The sequence below is a fragment of the Hirundo rustica genome, chromosome 7 (assembly GCF_015227805.2).
Source record: "Hirundo rustica isolate bHirRus1 chromosome 7, bHirRus1.pri.v3, whole genome shotgun sequence".
NCBI lineage: Eukaryota > Metazoa > Chordata > Aves > Passeriformes > Hirundinidae > Hirundo > Hirundo rustica.
In genome coordinates this window covers 28,435,909-28,452,756 of record NC_053456.1, presented here as the reverse complement: position 1 = coordinate 28,452,756, position 16,848 = coordinate 28,435,909, and the positions used below count along the sequence as shown (strand labels likewise).

The window sequence follows — 16,848 nt, the reverse complement described above, 5'->3', positions numbered from 1 at the left end:
CCTGCAGTCATGTAGGTACCACAGTATATGGCAGGGAACCTGCAGTCATGTAGGTACCACAGTATATGGCAGGGAACCTGCGATCACATAGGTTTCACAGTATGTAGGTGGCAATTAAGTACTGTCCCCCTCTACTTGGTACTGGTGAGGAGTACTGTGTCTAGTTTTGTGTCCCTAGGTTCAAGAGCATGGAGAAAATGGAGAGTGAAGAGCAGAGGGCTACAAAGGTGGTTGGGGCAGATAAAATGTGACATATGAGAAGAGCTAAAGGAGCTGGCCTTGTTTAGTCTGTTGAAGAGGAGGTTAAGGCAAGACAAATGTTATTATCTCGACTCTTTTCAGTTCTACCAGCGATTTTAAAGGGGGCAATGCCCCCAGATTTAAGCTATAGCCATTCATATTGGATGTCACAGAAATCTTTTTAGCTGGAACAATACTGCAACACTAGAACAAGCTACAACAGCATCCACAAAGTTTTTGTCCTTGAAAGCTTTCAACAAAAATCACACTTGAGTAGGTCAAGTGCTGGTCCCAGTTGAAAGCAGATTGGATGGAATGAGTATTCCTATGCTGTGACTAGTCTCCAACTGAGTTTAGATTGATCCATTTTCACATTTTTTTCATGCCGGTGCCCCAGACGTTGCCCCTTTTATGTATCTGCTGCTTTAAAAATTCAGGGACGCTGCTAATGGTCTGCTGAATGTCATTACTCTGAGAAGAAAATGTGATAAACCCCATGTACCATGACCTGTATCTCATGTATTCTGCCTCTCAGCAAAGATATTTCTAAATGTAAGAAATCTACAACTGGAGTGCTCTTTCCCAAATCCAGAAAACAACAGTGGATTAAAGCATCAGAGATATCTTAAATTTAATAATCTGGCACATGTTTACTGATAGCGTTAGACTCTTCATTTGTCTCTCCCTCTTGCAATGAGAGCGGCATCACGTGGAGTGCTATACTGAGAGACAAGTATCTGAACCACAGCAGAAGAAAGAGGTTAACAGGGGAGCTAAGTTAGGATCTGGCTGGCACAGGCTGGGCAGTGACAGGTCAGCAGGGTGTGGTAAGAACCCTGGCAGCACCGCCCTTCCCTCACCCAGCCTGGCGCTGCACTGCAGCGACGCCGCAGTTGTACCTGACGGGCGCAGCCACCTGCTGCGTTTGCCCCTGCTGTGATTTAGTGAGCCGAGGAATAGAAAAGTGAAAGAAAAGAGCAGCTGCCTGTAGTTGCATCATGTTGCTTCACCACCTATAAGCTACAAAGAAAAGCCTTGCTGAGCAAACATGGTCACGGATCTGTGGAGACCTCTTGTTTAAAAAGTGGAATCAGAAATTCAGTAAAGTGTTTCAGTGCAGTTTTTGGCCTCTCACTCGAAACACAAGTGTCACTGGTGACATATTTATCTACCATACTATGTGCTATAGCAACATATGTTCATAAACATTCCTTTCTGCAGTTCTCAGCTGCTGCACAATTGCTTGTCTCTTGTTCATTGTATGGCAGCAGAGCTGTTTGCTAGTGAAGCTCGCCATAACCAAAGAACACACAACCTGCACTTCCTTTCAGCTGACTGTGATGTGCAGTTAGTTACAAAGTGGTAAATGAGCTGCAGCTGATTTTAAGTCCAAACTAATAGTTCTTGAAGCCTTAGTTTGGGTTACTCACCTGAACTGGAAGTACTACTCAAGAGCCTCATCTCAATACACTGTGGAGCAACACATAACCAGCCAAAAGATACAAACATCCTTAAAGTCAAACTGCCTATGTTGGCAATGATACTGATGGAGTTCATGTACAAGAAAGATGAGGCAATGGACTTTACTAACAGACATTTTATCCTACTTTAATATACCAGTGTCTTTGGCACCAGGAAAGTTAATTATCTTTATTATTTTCTTGAGCATTGTCTTCAGTTCAATCATTGTAATGTAATGAACTCTTGAAATGGAATTTACTTTTATCCTATTTAGGCGCCTTTTTTTTTTTTTTTTTTTTTTTTTTTTTTTTTTTTTTTTTTTTTTTTGTGAAGTGTGTTGTGTAATACATAGGGCAACTTGGCAAGATTCAACAATGAGTTCTAGAAATAGGAAGCTTTAATATTTTTAGTACAGGGTACACAACACCTCTTGAAATACATGTATTACTGTTCTATACTGTTCTATCAGTTAATTGGAACAAAAATTTCTGCCAAGACCTATAGTAAGCAGCACTGCAGTGCTTTACTTCACTACAGTGAAGAGTGGGAGTATTTTTTTTTTAACTTATGAAAGAGGATTCGTTACTGTGAGGCTAACAGGTGGTAGAGCAACTCAGAGCTCTTCTGGGACTGATTGCCACTTTGATGCTTGGCACATCAGAGTTTCCAGCAAGCTCTAATACAATATCCTGTGATTAGAACCTCAGTTTTGTTAGAGATCATATGCTTCATATGGTAGGAGAGCATAGTTTCATCAAAAAGAAAAAAAAGAAAAAAAAAAAAAGAGAGAGAAAAAACCCCAGCCCAAAGCAGAGTAGCTCAGCTTCCTATAAATCCTGGTCATCTGAGGGAGTAGTGTAGCTCTTCAGTTTGAAGCTTGACTACCAACAGTCCTTACACAGTTCAACTGAAGGCTTTTCATTTCAGTCACATAAAGACTCTCAGTTATTTCCAAACTGCCCAGTGGATTTTCCAGCGCAACAGACCTTCAGCTGAGAAATCCTGATGCAACTGAACAGGACATTGGCACTTTCTAGAGACAAATCCAATCTTCCCACTAACAAACATCAGCAAGCACTATTAGCTTGCCACCTTTTCCTTCACACACACTTACCATTAATATTTGTCCAGCTGAAATTTGGAACTTCTGTGGATGGGATTTCATCTTTCAACGTATGTATCACACACAAGGCAACTCCTTCCTTCGTTAAAGTGAAATGTGCTAAGAACATCATTAGGATACAAATGTACATCTAAGCTCAACTCTGTTTTTATCATGTCCAGCAAATGCACTGGGAAATGCTCCCCCTTAAGAGCAATACAATCAATTTCCTTGCTTTATCAGGAGGGCTGATGAAATGGATATCAAATGCCAGACCTGCCTTGGAATATGTACTGCATAAATAAGTACTCACATTCCATAAAGTAGGGGCCAGGTTCAATTCGCCATACAATTTGTCCTTTTTGTGTGCCAGTCACTCCCCGATTCTTGGAATCCCAGAAATTGGCTGGAGAGTTCTCATCTGAAGGAGAGAAGACAAAAAATAATTTCAGCAAGTAGTATTTAAAATCCTGGCTTTCTGTTTCAAGAGGCCCAGATACAAAAACTTACTTGTATTAAATTAAAAAAAAAAAAAATCAAATTAACTGGCAAAAGATAAATGGCTTCTCTTGTACATTTGACAGCAGAGTGAGCAGACAGAGACACAGCCAAAGTAAATATATGGCTTCCTGTAAGAGGTGACCTGCCAAGGTACAGTATTAAATTCCAAAACTTCCCTAATCCAACAGAGAGGCTGTTGCGAGTGAATAGCTGATTGAAACTGCATCACAGAGTTACCATGCCATGTTGTACACCGCTCCTGCTCTGTGATGTGAAAATCTAGCATTTGTTCCCTAGTTAGGAAACGCAGAATTGGAACTAAGGGTATCCAGTTAAAGGCCCAAAGTGCAGAGGTCAGTAAACCAGAGCTAGAAAGGAGAGATTCAGCAAAATACATTCAGAGAAAACATTCAAAGCAAATACTATCTGCAGAGCAGCTTAGCAATATCAGTATTATCCCTTCTCAAATTAAGATTTTTGTCCTAACAAACACAGGTCTTAGGGCCTTTTTATTTCTAGCCTGTATTCAGACACCCAGAACACAATGTGAATGAAAGACCAGGGCAAGAAGCTGTTTGACAGGGCACCAAGGTTACTTCTGATAACACGGACAAAGCTGACATAAATCCAACTTAACTCTTTTGTACAGGAAGTTCTTTGGAAGTATGCATTGTGACATTTTACCAGTGCATTTCAGCAGCTGTTTCTTAACTAGACTAGACAAGAACTACACCTCTGACATCAAATACAACATCCTAATTCTTTCCAGTGGTACTGCATATTCTTTAATCTTACTTTAAAAAAAAAAAAATCTTCTTTTATTATATACATTTGAGTACATTCTACAAATTTTAAAAGACTTCACTAAGAACCCAGTCAAACCTAGTCTACTGTGGCTTTGTTCACAAAGCTCATACCCATTCAAGCACACTCCTTTGTACTTTGGTAGGAACTCCCACATAAGATTACAGAACTGTCACCTATATTTTAGCTATCCATAGGCTATTTATGAAAGAATAATGCACAATGCAGCCTTCTCACTTTTATCTTAAAAATATGAACTCACACAATGAAAAGTTTCTCTTTCTCCTTTTCATTCTGACCACTCATCTGAGCGTACATGCGGTAACGCCACTGAATTATGATTTGTGCAGTCTGTACATCTCATCCCACCAAACCGACATGCAGAGCATTACCAGACACACCCTGGACTTCTGTGCTTGCTCAGGAGAACTTACACACTGCTCAAAACCTAGAAGAGCTCTGGAGAATCAAGAAGGGGCCATGGCAAGCTACTGACATTTTTAGGCCTCCAGCCACTTTGAGAATTTTTAGAAAGCTGAAGTCTTGATACCTCAGTATCATGAGAAGTCCAGGAGAATTTCATAATTACCTCAATGACAAGTAGAAGGGAGAGGAGGGTTCTCCTAACACTTATGATCCTCAAGTTTGTAATACCCTCAGGCTTAACTTCTCGTGCAGAATCAACATGAGAGGACAAAAACTGCATGCAGCAGAAAGTCAAGCACACAGGCAGTAAAATCTTAAACTGCATGAATTTTTCTTCATTACAGTAAAAAACTTTAAGAGTAAACAAAGCTGTATCTCACCCATGTTTTGTTGGGGTTTTTTTTCAAAGTCATATAAAGAGGAGCACTGAACGTACAGCCTGTAAACCATCCCATGGGCCTTATAAAAAAATCTCTATGTGGTTTGCAATGGCACATTAACCAAAAGAATACACTGTTGATGAATTTATTTACTTTTTTATTGGGTCTTCCTGTCCCAAGCCCCCCTATTTTCTTCCAGAGAGAACACTGGGAAGCCATGAGATACAGCTTAACTTCCAACAACACCACACTAGTGACTGTTCTAGTCCACCATATAAACTTGGTTATCCAAATCATCACTACCAAAAGTGAGCAGATCCTTTAAAAATTCCAAGTATTTGAAACACAGAGCTTTAAACTATTCAGCATTCTCATTTCATCTAGGTAAATGAAGATGTATTCCTGACAGTAAACATCTCACCTAACATGCTTTAGTTTTGAATTTCTGCATTTAATCAATTGGAGAAGAGTCTGTTCATGATTCTAAGCATGAAGGACAGATATTTGGTATAACCATAAACATGAGGTTTTTTTATTCTTATCTTGTTCAACAAACAAACAAAGCCTGAAGCAATAAAATACACCTTTATTGGTGAGATTTCCAACACTAAGGCACAAACAACAGTTCTTTGTTTTTTAAATGGCAATGGCAATTTTTACAGGTATATTAGTGAGCTTCAGAAAAGGTCCTCCACGAACTGAGTCTCAAATTCCAAGTTGGTAGTTACAAGAAGCAGAACACTTTCTTTCACTTCATTTAGTAAAATCACACATTTACGGAAGTGCCTGGATTTTCAGCCCTTTCAAGAAGGAACGGACTCCTTTGCAGCAATGAAGACTACATCATTGATACCCTGCCCACAGGCACACTGCCACTGCAACAGAAGGTGGTGGAGACAGGGATGGAAAATGCTAACAGACCACTGCCTGTCAGCAACCGACTCAAATTACAGAATTTATTTTGGTCAGCTTTGCCTTTCTTCTGAAACAGATGGGGTTCTTCTACTTTTATGATGCTATTCATATAGGGGAGAAATAGCATTACTGATGTATGTGGAAAAATAACTTCAAACATCAGTTCATAGATTTTAAAAAGAAAAACTGAACAGGAAAAAAGAGGCATGGCATGAAAACACTGAAGCACACAATAATGATAAAAATATTGACCAAAAAAAGGAAGTGTTTAAGAGCACAAAAAAAGGGAACATCAGAATTATCACTCCCTCATTTCTTCTCTTCCCCCAAACATACATGCACGCACACACTCTCTCTCTCTCCATATATATATTCCATAGGGAACTTCAATTTCAAGCAGTTCTATTCTCCTTTTAGCACATAATTGTTACTGTTTGTGAAACTGGCGGCTGTTCCAGAATCTGGGCCAAAGAGTAGATATAAATATCCCTTCCCAGAACATAAAATATGCAACAAAATACTGCCTTACTGCTTCAGTATCTTGTCCAGTGAGGCTACATTTCTGAAAGAAATAAAACAATGCAAGATGCACATTTTCTCTCTATCTTCAGTAATTCTTAGACATAACATGCTACAGAACAGAAATTCTCAGAGCTGCAAACCCTGTACAAATCAGAACATATGAGATAACGTTCTACAACAAAAAGTGGGTAATAAAAAATGTATCATTGTGTGGAATTTCACTCTGAGTAATGCTCTTTGAAATCGCTGCAAAGCAAAACCATTCTGACTAACAACGTTTTCTTTATTTAACTACTAAACAATCAGCCAAACCCGGCATTAAGAAAAGCTGCACTGCCACGCTGTTGGATCTTCCAAAACTCATCCTCCAGGACCTGCAGTCCTTCTTCTGCAAAGCTGATCTGCAGACAGTCAGCCCCCAGCCTGTCCCAGTGTCAGGGGTTATTCCTGTTTGCCCATTTCTCCAGCCTGTCTGGCTGCACAATCGTGTTTTATCATCTGCTACTCCCAGTTTTGCACAAGGATGTTACAGAGTGTTGGAAGCCGCGCTAAGCCAGTGTCTGACATCAGGGGTCAGGAGACTTTTGAGGAGTTCACATTTTGTTCTTTGTGTCTTATATCTTACATTATTTCTGTCTTAGGAAAAAAGGGTAAACTACCTGAAATCCATCAACTCACAGAGTCATCTTGCATAGCTTAAAGCAACAAATAAATAAATAAGATACAGTCTTTTATAAGACAGATAAAGAGGAACTGCTGGCGATTAATTATCTGAAACAAGCCTTACTGTCCCAGTGGACAGACCAGTCACAGGCAAACACACATTCATCTTTTGGTCCCAGTTTCTGTCATCAGTAGTGTTAGGTTTTGTGATAAAAGGGTTGCTTCCATCAACACAAAGGACTTTTATTCTTCAAAATACCGAAACATTATAGAAGTCACAAATTCCTGGTGTGGAAACATCACTGATTTTTTTCCTGTGCGATAAGCAAAGGTCGCTATAGCAATCTAAGAGGTTCAAACTTTTGCATTCTGATCTCTTTACTGTAACACATTTAAAAAGATGCTCATACCAGAGCAAAGGTGATGTTAATAGATTCTGGTTGTCAGCTTTAATTACATACAACTTAACAAATTCCATCTTTCACTACCATATATGGGTACGCTAACTCACAGCTATTGAAAAATACATGCAGCTTAGCTCAGAAAAGATCAATCACATTGGTAACACTATTGTATCCCTGCATAATTCTCTTATCCTCCTTTGGGATTTACATCCCAATCTCCAGTTTTTCATCCCTTTCTGGACGATGTTTTACGCAAAATCTTTTGAAGCGTTTGTATTGTTCAGTTTCAATTTAAAATTTTAAATTAAGTTCATATTGTCAGAATGCTGACTTCTTTCACATTTTAGGCTAATGTCTATAAATTTTGGGCACTGAAGATGGTGTGTGCAATGCATTCAGTTATTAAGAGGAGGATTGGTACTAAGCTTTTAAAGCATCGCTCTCATTTCTTTTTCATGGCAGGTTCTCTTACGGTGAGGATCAGCAGTGCTGGAAGGCTGGAGAATAGCAAGGCTACATCTAAGTTTTTTCTGAAGCTGAGATCTGTGGATCTGCCATCAGTTCCTCTCATAAACATCCTACCAAAAAGGGCCACTCCTCGACCTATTTTACTCCATCATTTCACTTAGTCTTTAAAAGTAACAGGTTTGTGGTTAATCTGCATTGGAGAATATTTCTGAACTTGATTTTGAGCCACCCATCAGGAGATCCTTAGGATGGCATTTCCAGTGTAAAACAAAAAAGTAATTTACATTTTACTGCATTATTTGCAAAGACCTCAATCACAATGCCAGAAACTGCACTCTGCTTTTCAGTGTGAGCACAGACTTCCAAGCAGTAAAACAGACTGTCACCAAAATGTAAGGATAACAAAAACATTCCACAGAATACGTTCAGTGGATTTTGGGCAAATGACTGGGAAAGTAGGCAATGCTAGCTTTTGTGCAATATTTTCACTTTGGTAACCTCTAATAATTTTAATTCTATAAATACTAGAAATCAAAATCCATGGATGATCAATAAAAAAGCAGCACAGTGTTTACGGACCTAATGAACTAAATATATTTCTTCCTTATACCCAAAATATTCATAAAAGCAATTGGAAACTGTATCAGGACACATTCTAAGGAGAAGATAAATTTTATCACCTGAGGCCTCCTTCATTTTCTAGAAAGTCAATTAGTAAATTAACAGGTCCAAGGGTTTCTACTGCAAGCAATTATTATAATAAATCACATAATGTCAATCCATTTAAAATACGCTAGGTATCATTTAGTACCATATAAACAAATATTAACCCACTAAGCCAGAGCTTGTTTCTCTGATTTTCCAAATTCCCCATCTCAGCCTGTGAACACAAGTTATCTGGTGGAACCAAAATATTTCTCATGATTCTAAGCATGAAGGACAGATAGCACCATTGCTGAAATTAAAGATCAACACTTAGTTGTACCTTCTAGCCTTACCTGGCCATTCCAAAGGATGCCTGTGGATCCTAAACTGCATTCCTCCATCAGAGCCCAATTAACAAACTGAAGAATAAAAACCAGCAGCGGTTTACAAGACAGACACTGAAAACACCAGCCTCATTCCCAATCACAACCAGTGTTTTCTACAGTAGTCGCCTTCTGGACCCAGCCCGTGCAGCTCAAGTTTGGAGGCTTTAGCTCCGTGTTAGCCCTGTTGCATAGTCTCAGCTCCACATGTCCGTCCTCTCCCTTCCTCCTGTCATTTGAAGGAGAGGCTCTTAGAAGGATGTTCTCAAACTCTGCGGCAGTTTTGAGCAGTTGCACACCATCGCCCGCCTCTTCTCCTTTATTCAAGGGTTTCTCTGGGTTCAAGCAGCCCGTGCTAAAACACATAAAGTATTACGTCTTCCAAGCTCTGCTATTTGCAGCCACTCCCCTCCAAAGGGTACAGGATGCCGAAGCCCCATCCTCCCTCCACTTCCTTCCTTGCCTTGTCCATGAGAGGATTCCTCAGCATGGCCACAGCCCCGCAGCAAGGGCAGGCTGACGTAAACGAGAGGATCCTTAAATCCTAGAAATGACGGCAAGGCAGCCACAGCAACGAGCACAGCGGGAGCTCACTGGAAGTGCTGCCTTTTGTTTACACAGTATTTCACTCTCCCGCATGACTTCCCCGCAAATCCGGTTATTTCAGGGAAGAGGGGACTGCTCCATGATGTCTGCCTGGGATGGAGCTGCCTTAAACCCAGGATAACTCTGCACAGGGCACTCCTGAGCAGGAGAACAAGCAGGTGGAAGAGAACTTCCATTACTACTTCTCCTCTTTCAGGGAGGTAAATGACACCCCAGGGCAGGAGCTTGGACAAGCCTCTATTCCCCCAGATGCTCTGACTCTTCAACAGCCTCCTGGAGGAACTACAACGGCAGCTGACCTAAAACTCCTTCAGCCTGTGGCAAGGACCCAAACTGTGCCAAAGCAGTCCCATCACCTCAAGAACAAAGAGGGTTCCTAAAGGAATCTGCAATCTGGTCCATAGTCTGAGATCAAATCTTTCACAGCCCACATTTCATGAAATTGCACACTGCTGGAGCTGTAGGCTCTCAAAGCAAATCTTCGTTTTCCTAATAATACTCAGATTAAAGAGAAAAAAAAAATAAATAAAAACCTTCCACTTTGTACAGGAATATCTGTTCTTACTCAGCTTGAAGATTTTTCAAAAACGCTTCCAGTCAAAGAAATTAAGATGGATCCTTTGCTAACGAAGAGATGAAAGCTAATGTATTGCTTTGTGCTTGCATGAGCACCTCTAGGAATTTTATCTTCAAAGGACAGAAGGTGAAAGAACACCAGAACTGGAATACTGTAAGAGAAATCTAATACACTGTTGTGTACTAAACGTCTGGAAACATTTCTCCCTTAAATACCAACAGAGCAACCCCAAAAAAGTTGAGAACAAAATTCTTGGACAGTCTTTAAAGCTCCCTAAGCAGCTACAAGATCCTACTATCACCGTTCTCTGTAGTCTTCAGGACACTTTGGAAAAAAATTGGAAAGTAATGGAAATACAAGACACCAAGTCTTCAACTGAGATAAACAAGAGCAAAAAAGAGGCAGAAAAAGGTACAAGAGATGCTTTTACAGCCTCACACAAGAGAGGAGCTGCTGCTGCAGCTCTTCCTGAATGTAATCATGCACTGACAGGGTGTGCTGGGCAACACTCTGAATTCCAGCCTGGACACAGATTTTGGCCTTCTGGTGGCACAGTCCTGCTATATAAGTAGTGAAAGATCATCATCATCTATAATCATGACTCATGGTCAGAAAAGCAAAGAGGTGTTTGTTTCTCATGTCACAGCAGCAGTTTTTGCTATTGCACAACCAAATTAAAGGTTCATGTACTTCCACTGATTGCCCCTGAGCTGTGGGCAAGAAGCAGAAAGACTCCACTTGCATTCCCTCATGTGCATGCCATTACTCAATACACACATTAAAATGTTGCTGACTTTTATTGCACTCTATTGCTTTAGGCAGCAAGAGCCATTATTAATTTTTCTAGTTGTGACTGACAGGATGGCCGGGAATAACATCAACTTCTCTAACACTTCACTCCTATTTCAGCTGCAGAGGCAGAGCACAGAAACCATACCATACATCCCATCCAAACACTAAACTATGAAACCTTTTTCCTATTGGAACTTTAAATAGAGTGGGAAAATCCTTGCTCTCATTTTCATACACAGCCTGTATTCTGACACTGGCCACTTCCTTCTTCTCCAAGAATTATACCACTACATTTTTATTCCTTCTTTATGTACATTAACACTTTAGCATGGGGATCAAAGTATCTCCATATGCCCTCGCACAATGTGATATTTCAGCGCACAGCAGCAGCTCAAAGGATTAGTTAACTAGAATGCAAGACACAAAGATACTGAAAAAATAATACAAGTCAATTTTTCAGACATATGACAGTACAATGGCAGGAATAAAGTGGAATTCCACTTCTCTGTATTCAAGGTAAAGGCATGATTGAAATTCAAAGCATTCAAAGACAAAAATAAGTCCTTTCACCCATCTTACTGGCAGAAATTCAAAAGCGTAACAAGAGGAAGGAAATGACCTCAAGCTTAACCTCTTTCCTGAAAATCTTATTAATCCTTCTTCATAAACGAGGTGCGCTTCATTCCCATCTACAGTTCAGGTCTCACACATGTGCTAGCCCCACGGCACAAATGCCTTGTGCATCATAAGCCGCCTGCCAGCTGACCTGGCTCGCCTGGAAACCACATCCTGCACAGCACACAGACACAATGCTTGGCTGTTCCTGCACTGCACTACTAAAGACTGGCTACTACAAGAAAGGGATAAATGTTAGACCAAAAATTAAGCTAGAGAATGACACTGAATATACTCTGACAGATGGTACTGCACACCCTTAGACATAATGACTATTTGATCCTGAATGATATTGCAGAAGACTCCCAACATCTTTGCAAAATGCTTATAAATCACCTACCATTTAATTCTTGAGCTTCAGCTAGCTGTATGTGGGAGGAAACATGGCATGGGGGGTGCTTCAACCTCTTCCTGAAAGAAGCAGCACACAGCCGAGTCAAAAGCTACACCACCTCTCCTGTCACTCACAATCATCTCAGCTGCTGATGGTTCAGGGGAAGTGATGCCTGCAGAAGATGGAGACTGCCAAAAGCAGTGGCCACCAGGCAGGGAACAGTTTGGAAATTCAGATTTAGGCCACCAATCGCTACCGAAGTTGGACTATACCAATATTCTAAGGTGCTACAGTAACTTAGCAGGCTATTGCATTATAAAGATGAAGGATACGAGGACAGCAGAGATGCAAGCAATATACTAAGGAAAAGAGAAGCCTGTCTCTCTCCTGTAGCATCATTTCCCTTTTTTTTTTTTTAAGCATTTCACTGCATCTCACATCTTGTTAAAACTCAGATAAACTCATCTTCACAACCATAATTCCTTCTCAATATGCTCTTCACTGTTATATCCTGTTCCCTACCTTGTCCCTAAACACATCCTGACACTCCCACATTCCTGTATCCTAAAGGTGTTTCTCTTGCCTTTGACGGTAGCAAGTTCAAGGAAAAAAAACGAAAACCAAACTCCACAACAACAAACCCTGTGTGCACCAATATCCTAAAATCCTGTTATTCTGGGACATGACTGTTTAGAATATCTAGAAACACAAGCCATTTTTTCCTAATTAACATTAACAGTTTATTGTGGGGCTATATGCTGTCAGAGCTCAACTAAAAAAGCAAAAAACAAATCTGTATCTAAGCTTTTCTGTGCCATATTAAATCTGCCAGTCTAAGTTAATTGTGGAATGTTTTTCATCATTTTCCTCCTCAGCCACAGCCTTATATGGTGTCAGATAAGCACTTGTTTGCTGGCAGCACACAAGCTGCTGAGCTTGCTTTAGCTGCATGCAGAAGAGGATTGCAGCTTCCAAGGATAAAGGGCATGCACTTTTATCTGCGAACACATTCCCATCACAAATCTTTGCCAGAAAAACTCAAAGATATAACAAAGTATTCCTGCTGTGGAAGACATGATACCAGCAAAGCCATGCTCTTGTCTACATAGCTTATCCTGCCCCCGGGAAATTCTGTTGGTAAATAAACATTACCAACAAAAGCACAATTTTGCTACTAGCACAGCTGCACTTACAGAGAGGGCTTTCTCTGCTGTGGCTGTCTTCATACACATCACATATAATCCTACAGGCAGCAGAAAAAGTGAGGGGTAATTTATTCTATGGTCTTTATGCTGGTTTATTTATTAACCAGCAAACGTCTGGTCCTGTATGCAGACACCCAGTGCAGAAAGGTCCCAGAGAAACTCGAAGTTTTGTTTGGTGCTTGTTTTTATCTGGTCAAACATTTCTCAAGTGAAAACAGTAGAAACCCCTTCAGGAAAGGCCATATGGTTATGGCCATCCCTCTTCCCTCCTTCTCAGCCTCAAAACATATTTGGAGCAATTCCTGCTCTGCAATCAGAACATTATTCCCATTCAGACCGCTGCTGCTCTCTGGCAACGGTCACATTTTCATCTTCTCGGAGTGGAAATATTCAGGAGAGGTGAAATTTGGACAACACTGAGTGGCCTGCAATACACAGTAGATAATCATGAATGATGTAATGATCTCTTCTGGGTTTAATTTCAGTAAAATATGGGCTCATTTGAGAGCCATTATTAGCTCATAAACTAACCTTAAGTGCAATTTATTCCACAAGTAGATCTTCTGTAAATGACTTATACCTCCAAAAGAGGTTTTTCTTGCAGAACTGTCAGCAAACACAATTGCCATAACTAAGTGGACTTAAAATAGAATTGATGACTGTGTTCTATTTTTACTTTTTTGTTTGCAAATCTAAAAACTAAACACCATGTTGAAGTGTTATGAAATGTACATCTGCCCTTTAAACACCAAACACAGCACTGCAATGCACATGTAGGAGAGGCACAAGCTAGAAGAGATTTCAAAATCATATGCAGGTTATTTTAAATCGGTATTTTGAAAATGTTGGCAAGTGTCATTTGTTCTGTTTACATTTACGAAATTTTAAAATCAGATAGGAAACAAGTACTTGGCCACTGTGTATTACTGAAACATTCGGCTTGAGAACTCACATTTATTTCCAGACAGCATTTTGCAATGTGCCTCCTGTTGGCTACCCATGAAACAGTGTAAAATCCATTACAATCATATTACTGTTATTGATCTGTAGGTTTGCACAGAACATTGTCTAGTTTCCTGCTTTCCTTTTCTGCTCATCCTTCTGCTCCCTCTTCCTTTTCACTCCAGCTTTTCATAGAGCAGAAGAAACTAGCCTGTTTTTTACAGGGTTTACAGTAGCTATGGTATGTTATGATGTGAAATCTAGCCAGTGGTAAGATGGGTTCCTTAAGAAGTAGCTAAGGGAGTATCAAACCTGCTACTACTTATCTAATTAACTACAAAAATTCTACAAAACAGGAGCTATTCCATGTCTAATTATTAGCAGCCATCCTGTTTCCTCTGCCCTAAAACTTAATAATGATACGTGAGTACTTTATAAATTTTGCTGCCACTTTTTGAAAAGTATCCTGCTTACTCCTTTTTCATCCTTACACCTTTTTCATCCTCTGGTCCTAAAAGTGAGGTGATGATAAACTGTAAGCATCTACAATTTAGGTTACATGGCCTTCAGGTTAATAAATTTATCAAATCAAAAAACTCACCTGAGAGATGATCCTCAAAATTGGTGAAAAGCTGAACTAGTTACTCATTATACTAATAATTTGAAAACCTCATTCTAACTTACTCAAGTGACACAAATCCCTCCATTTCTGCAATTATCTTCTACAAACACTGACCTGAATTCACTGGTGCATTATCCACCTGATATGCTCTTTTCCCATTCATAGTCTAGCAGGCCTATTACTGGCAGAAATATTTACATTTTACAAGTGCTAGAAAATACTCAGTCACTTCAGATCAGTCACCTCTCTATGTCCAGCATCTTGACCAAGACCTTCCAGGTGCTTCAGAGATACAAACACCAACCAACCATAAGCAGCTACACCCCGAAAGTAACTCCATCATCAGATGTGTGATGAGAAGGAGGTGCTCCCTTGCCAGATAGCTTGTTCTCCTCATGGCCATGAAGGAGAATGACTGTAACCACAAAAGCAAATTAAGTGTTTTAACTGCCCACATATGTACACCCTCCAGCAGTTGTAACAAGCAGCTTTCGACAGCGAAAGTTTCTACCAGAATTACTGAAAGTTTTCTGTAAGATATATTTTAAAAAAATAAAATTAATTGATCATTAGCAAGGGTGTTAAACTCCAAGCACAAACCATTTTGAATTACAGAGCATCACCCAAAAAGCTGATGTAGCCTTTGCACACAGCAATCCACCGGCTGCTTTTACAGACAGCTAGCTGGATGTTCTCGATTAGCTTTTGATACTAAGTCGTACCTTCAGCTTTCCCCACAGGTCTCTTTCCTTTCCTGGAATGAAACAGCAAAGTATGTGCCAAACATATTCCCCAATAGCCCTGTGGAGGTTCATTTAACCCTCAATCACTTTTGCATTTTCAGCCCTTGTTTTACTTGGTGTTTACTTAGACTTGTTTCCTTTTTTGGTGTGTGAGTGTGTGAAAGTGCTATTTATTGCTAGGAATGAGGGCTAAAACAAGAAGCGGTATACCCACAGAACAGATCAGATACACAGAAAAAAGTTTTCCTACATACAACAGCTGACATCTACAGATCCAGGAGGTTAGTTTGGGTTTTGCATTCTCCAGTGGTTGCAGGTTTGAACCCTGGACCTATTACGATGGCACAGATATAGCTGAATTTTCAGCAAAGTGGCATCCTTCAACACTGGGTGGAGAAAACTTTCTCTCCTTTCATCACTGAAAGGAGAGAAAGAGCATTCTTTTCATTCCTCAGCTTCACTTCTGATTGCACTTGATTATTGCTTACAGTTTCTGACATTGATCAAAATTCTTCTTAGCCTGTTCCAACCTTATGACAGTAACAATAGCAGCTAGCATTTCACTTTCAGTGTTCAAGTCTGTTCCCAAAAATATTTTTTTAAGGGAAAAAAAATTTCTTTGCCAGTTTCAAGCAATTACTCACTGTCATTTAGAACTTCTTCTAGTTTCTGAAACTTGTCACAAAACATTCTATTCTGTGTCTCTGCAGCACACATCTCTTAAGGATATTGTGGGATTTAATATTCCCTTAGCAGATGTTGTTTTTAAGTTTAACTTCAATATTATGAGTTGCTTAAGCAGGAATGCAAACTAGTCTATTGTCATTTGACAGTAATAGGTTTCTTAGGGAATTTATTAGAAAGTCAGGGAGCTTCCTGGTTTGGAATACAGAAAAATATCCTTATTTTGACAATATCCTTTTGTCATGCTTCAATGTCTTGGTAATTTAACCCAAACGTAAAAGCGACCAACAAAAGGAATAAATCGTCAAGAATCTGAGTTCATTATGAAGCCAAACAAACCTATACAAAGCACGTACCTTTTCTAAGCATTTCCTACTAATGTTGCACCTGAAATAAAATACTTTAAATGTTTCCAAAGACATAGATTGTTCCAGTGAGCATAGCCAGAACTACTCAACGTAGTGATGTAAATCCAAGAAGTGGGCAAGCAATATACAGAAACAACAAAAAAGATACTGATGGGTTTGAAAGTGTATAAAACTGCAAACAAAATAATCCAAACAAAAAAAAATCCATTATATTCCAACTAACTAGCCACAGGTTTGTACAGTGAGCTGTAAACCTTGCTAATATTTGTGAACCAAGTCCCTGGGGCATAATTTTTAGCCAAGCTGTGGTTTCTGCATTTTTGCATAATTTTATATTGTGTTTCCCTGATTACTTGCAAACACAGACTGTCCCATTTGGGGATCTG

General features: G+C 39.8%; 1 protein-coding gene across 1 annotated transcript in view; it reads right to left on the bottom strand.

Annotated features, from left to right (window-relative positions):
* The window catches only part of HECW2 (HECT, C2 and WW domain containing E3 ubiquitin protein ligase 2), a 152,418-nt gene that overhangs the window by 74,439 nt on the left and 61,131 nt on the right, over positions 1 to 16,848 (bottom strand). The window contains exon 3 of the mRNA XM_040070394.2: positions 3,117 to 3,224. Within this exon, the coding sequence (XP_039926328.1) occupies positions 3,117 to 3,224 (108 nt within the window). The remainder of the gene's footprint in view (positions 1 to 3,116; positions 3,225 to 16,848) is intronic.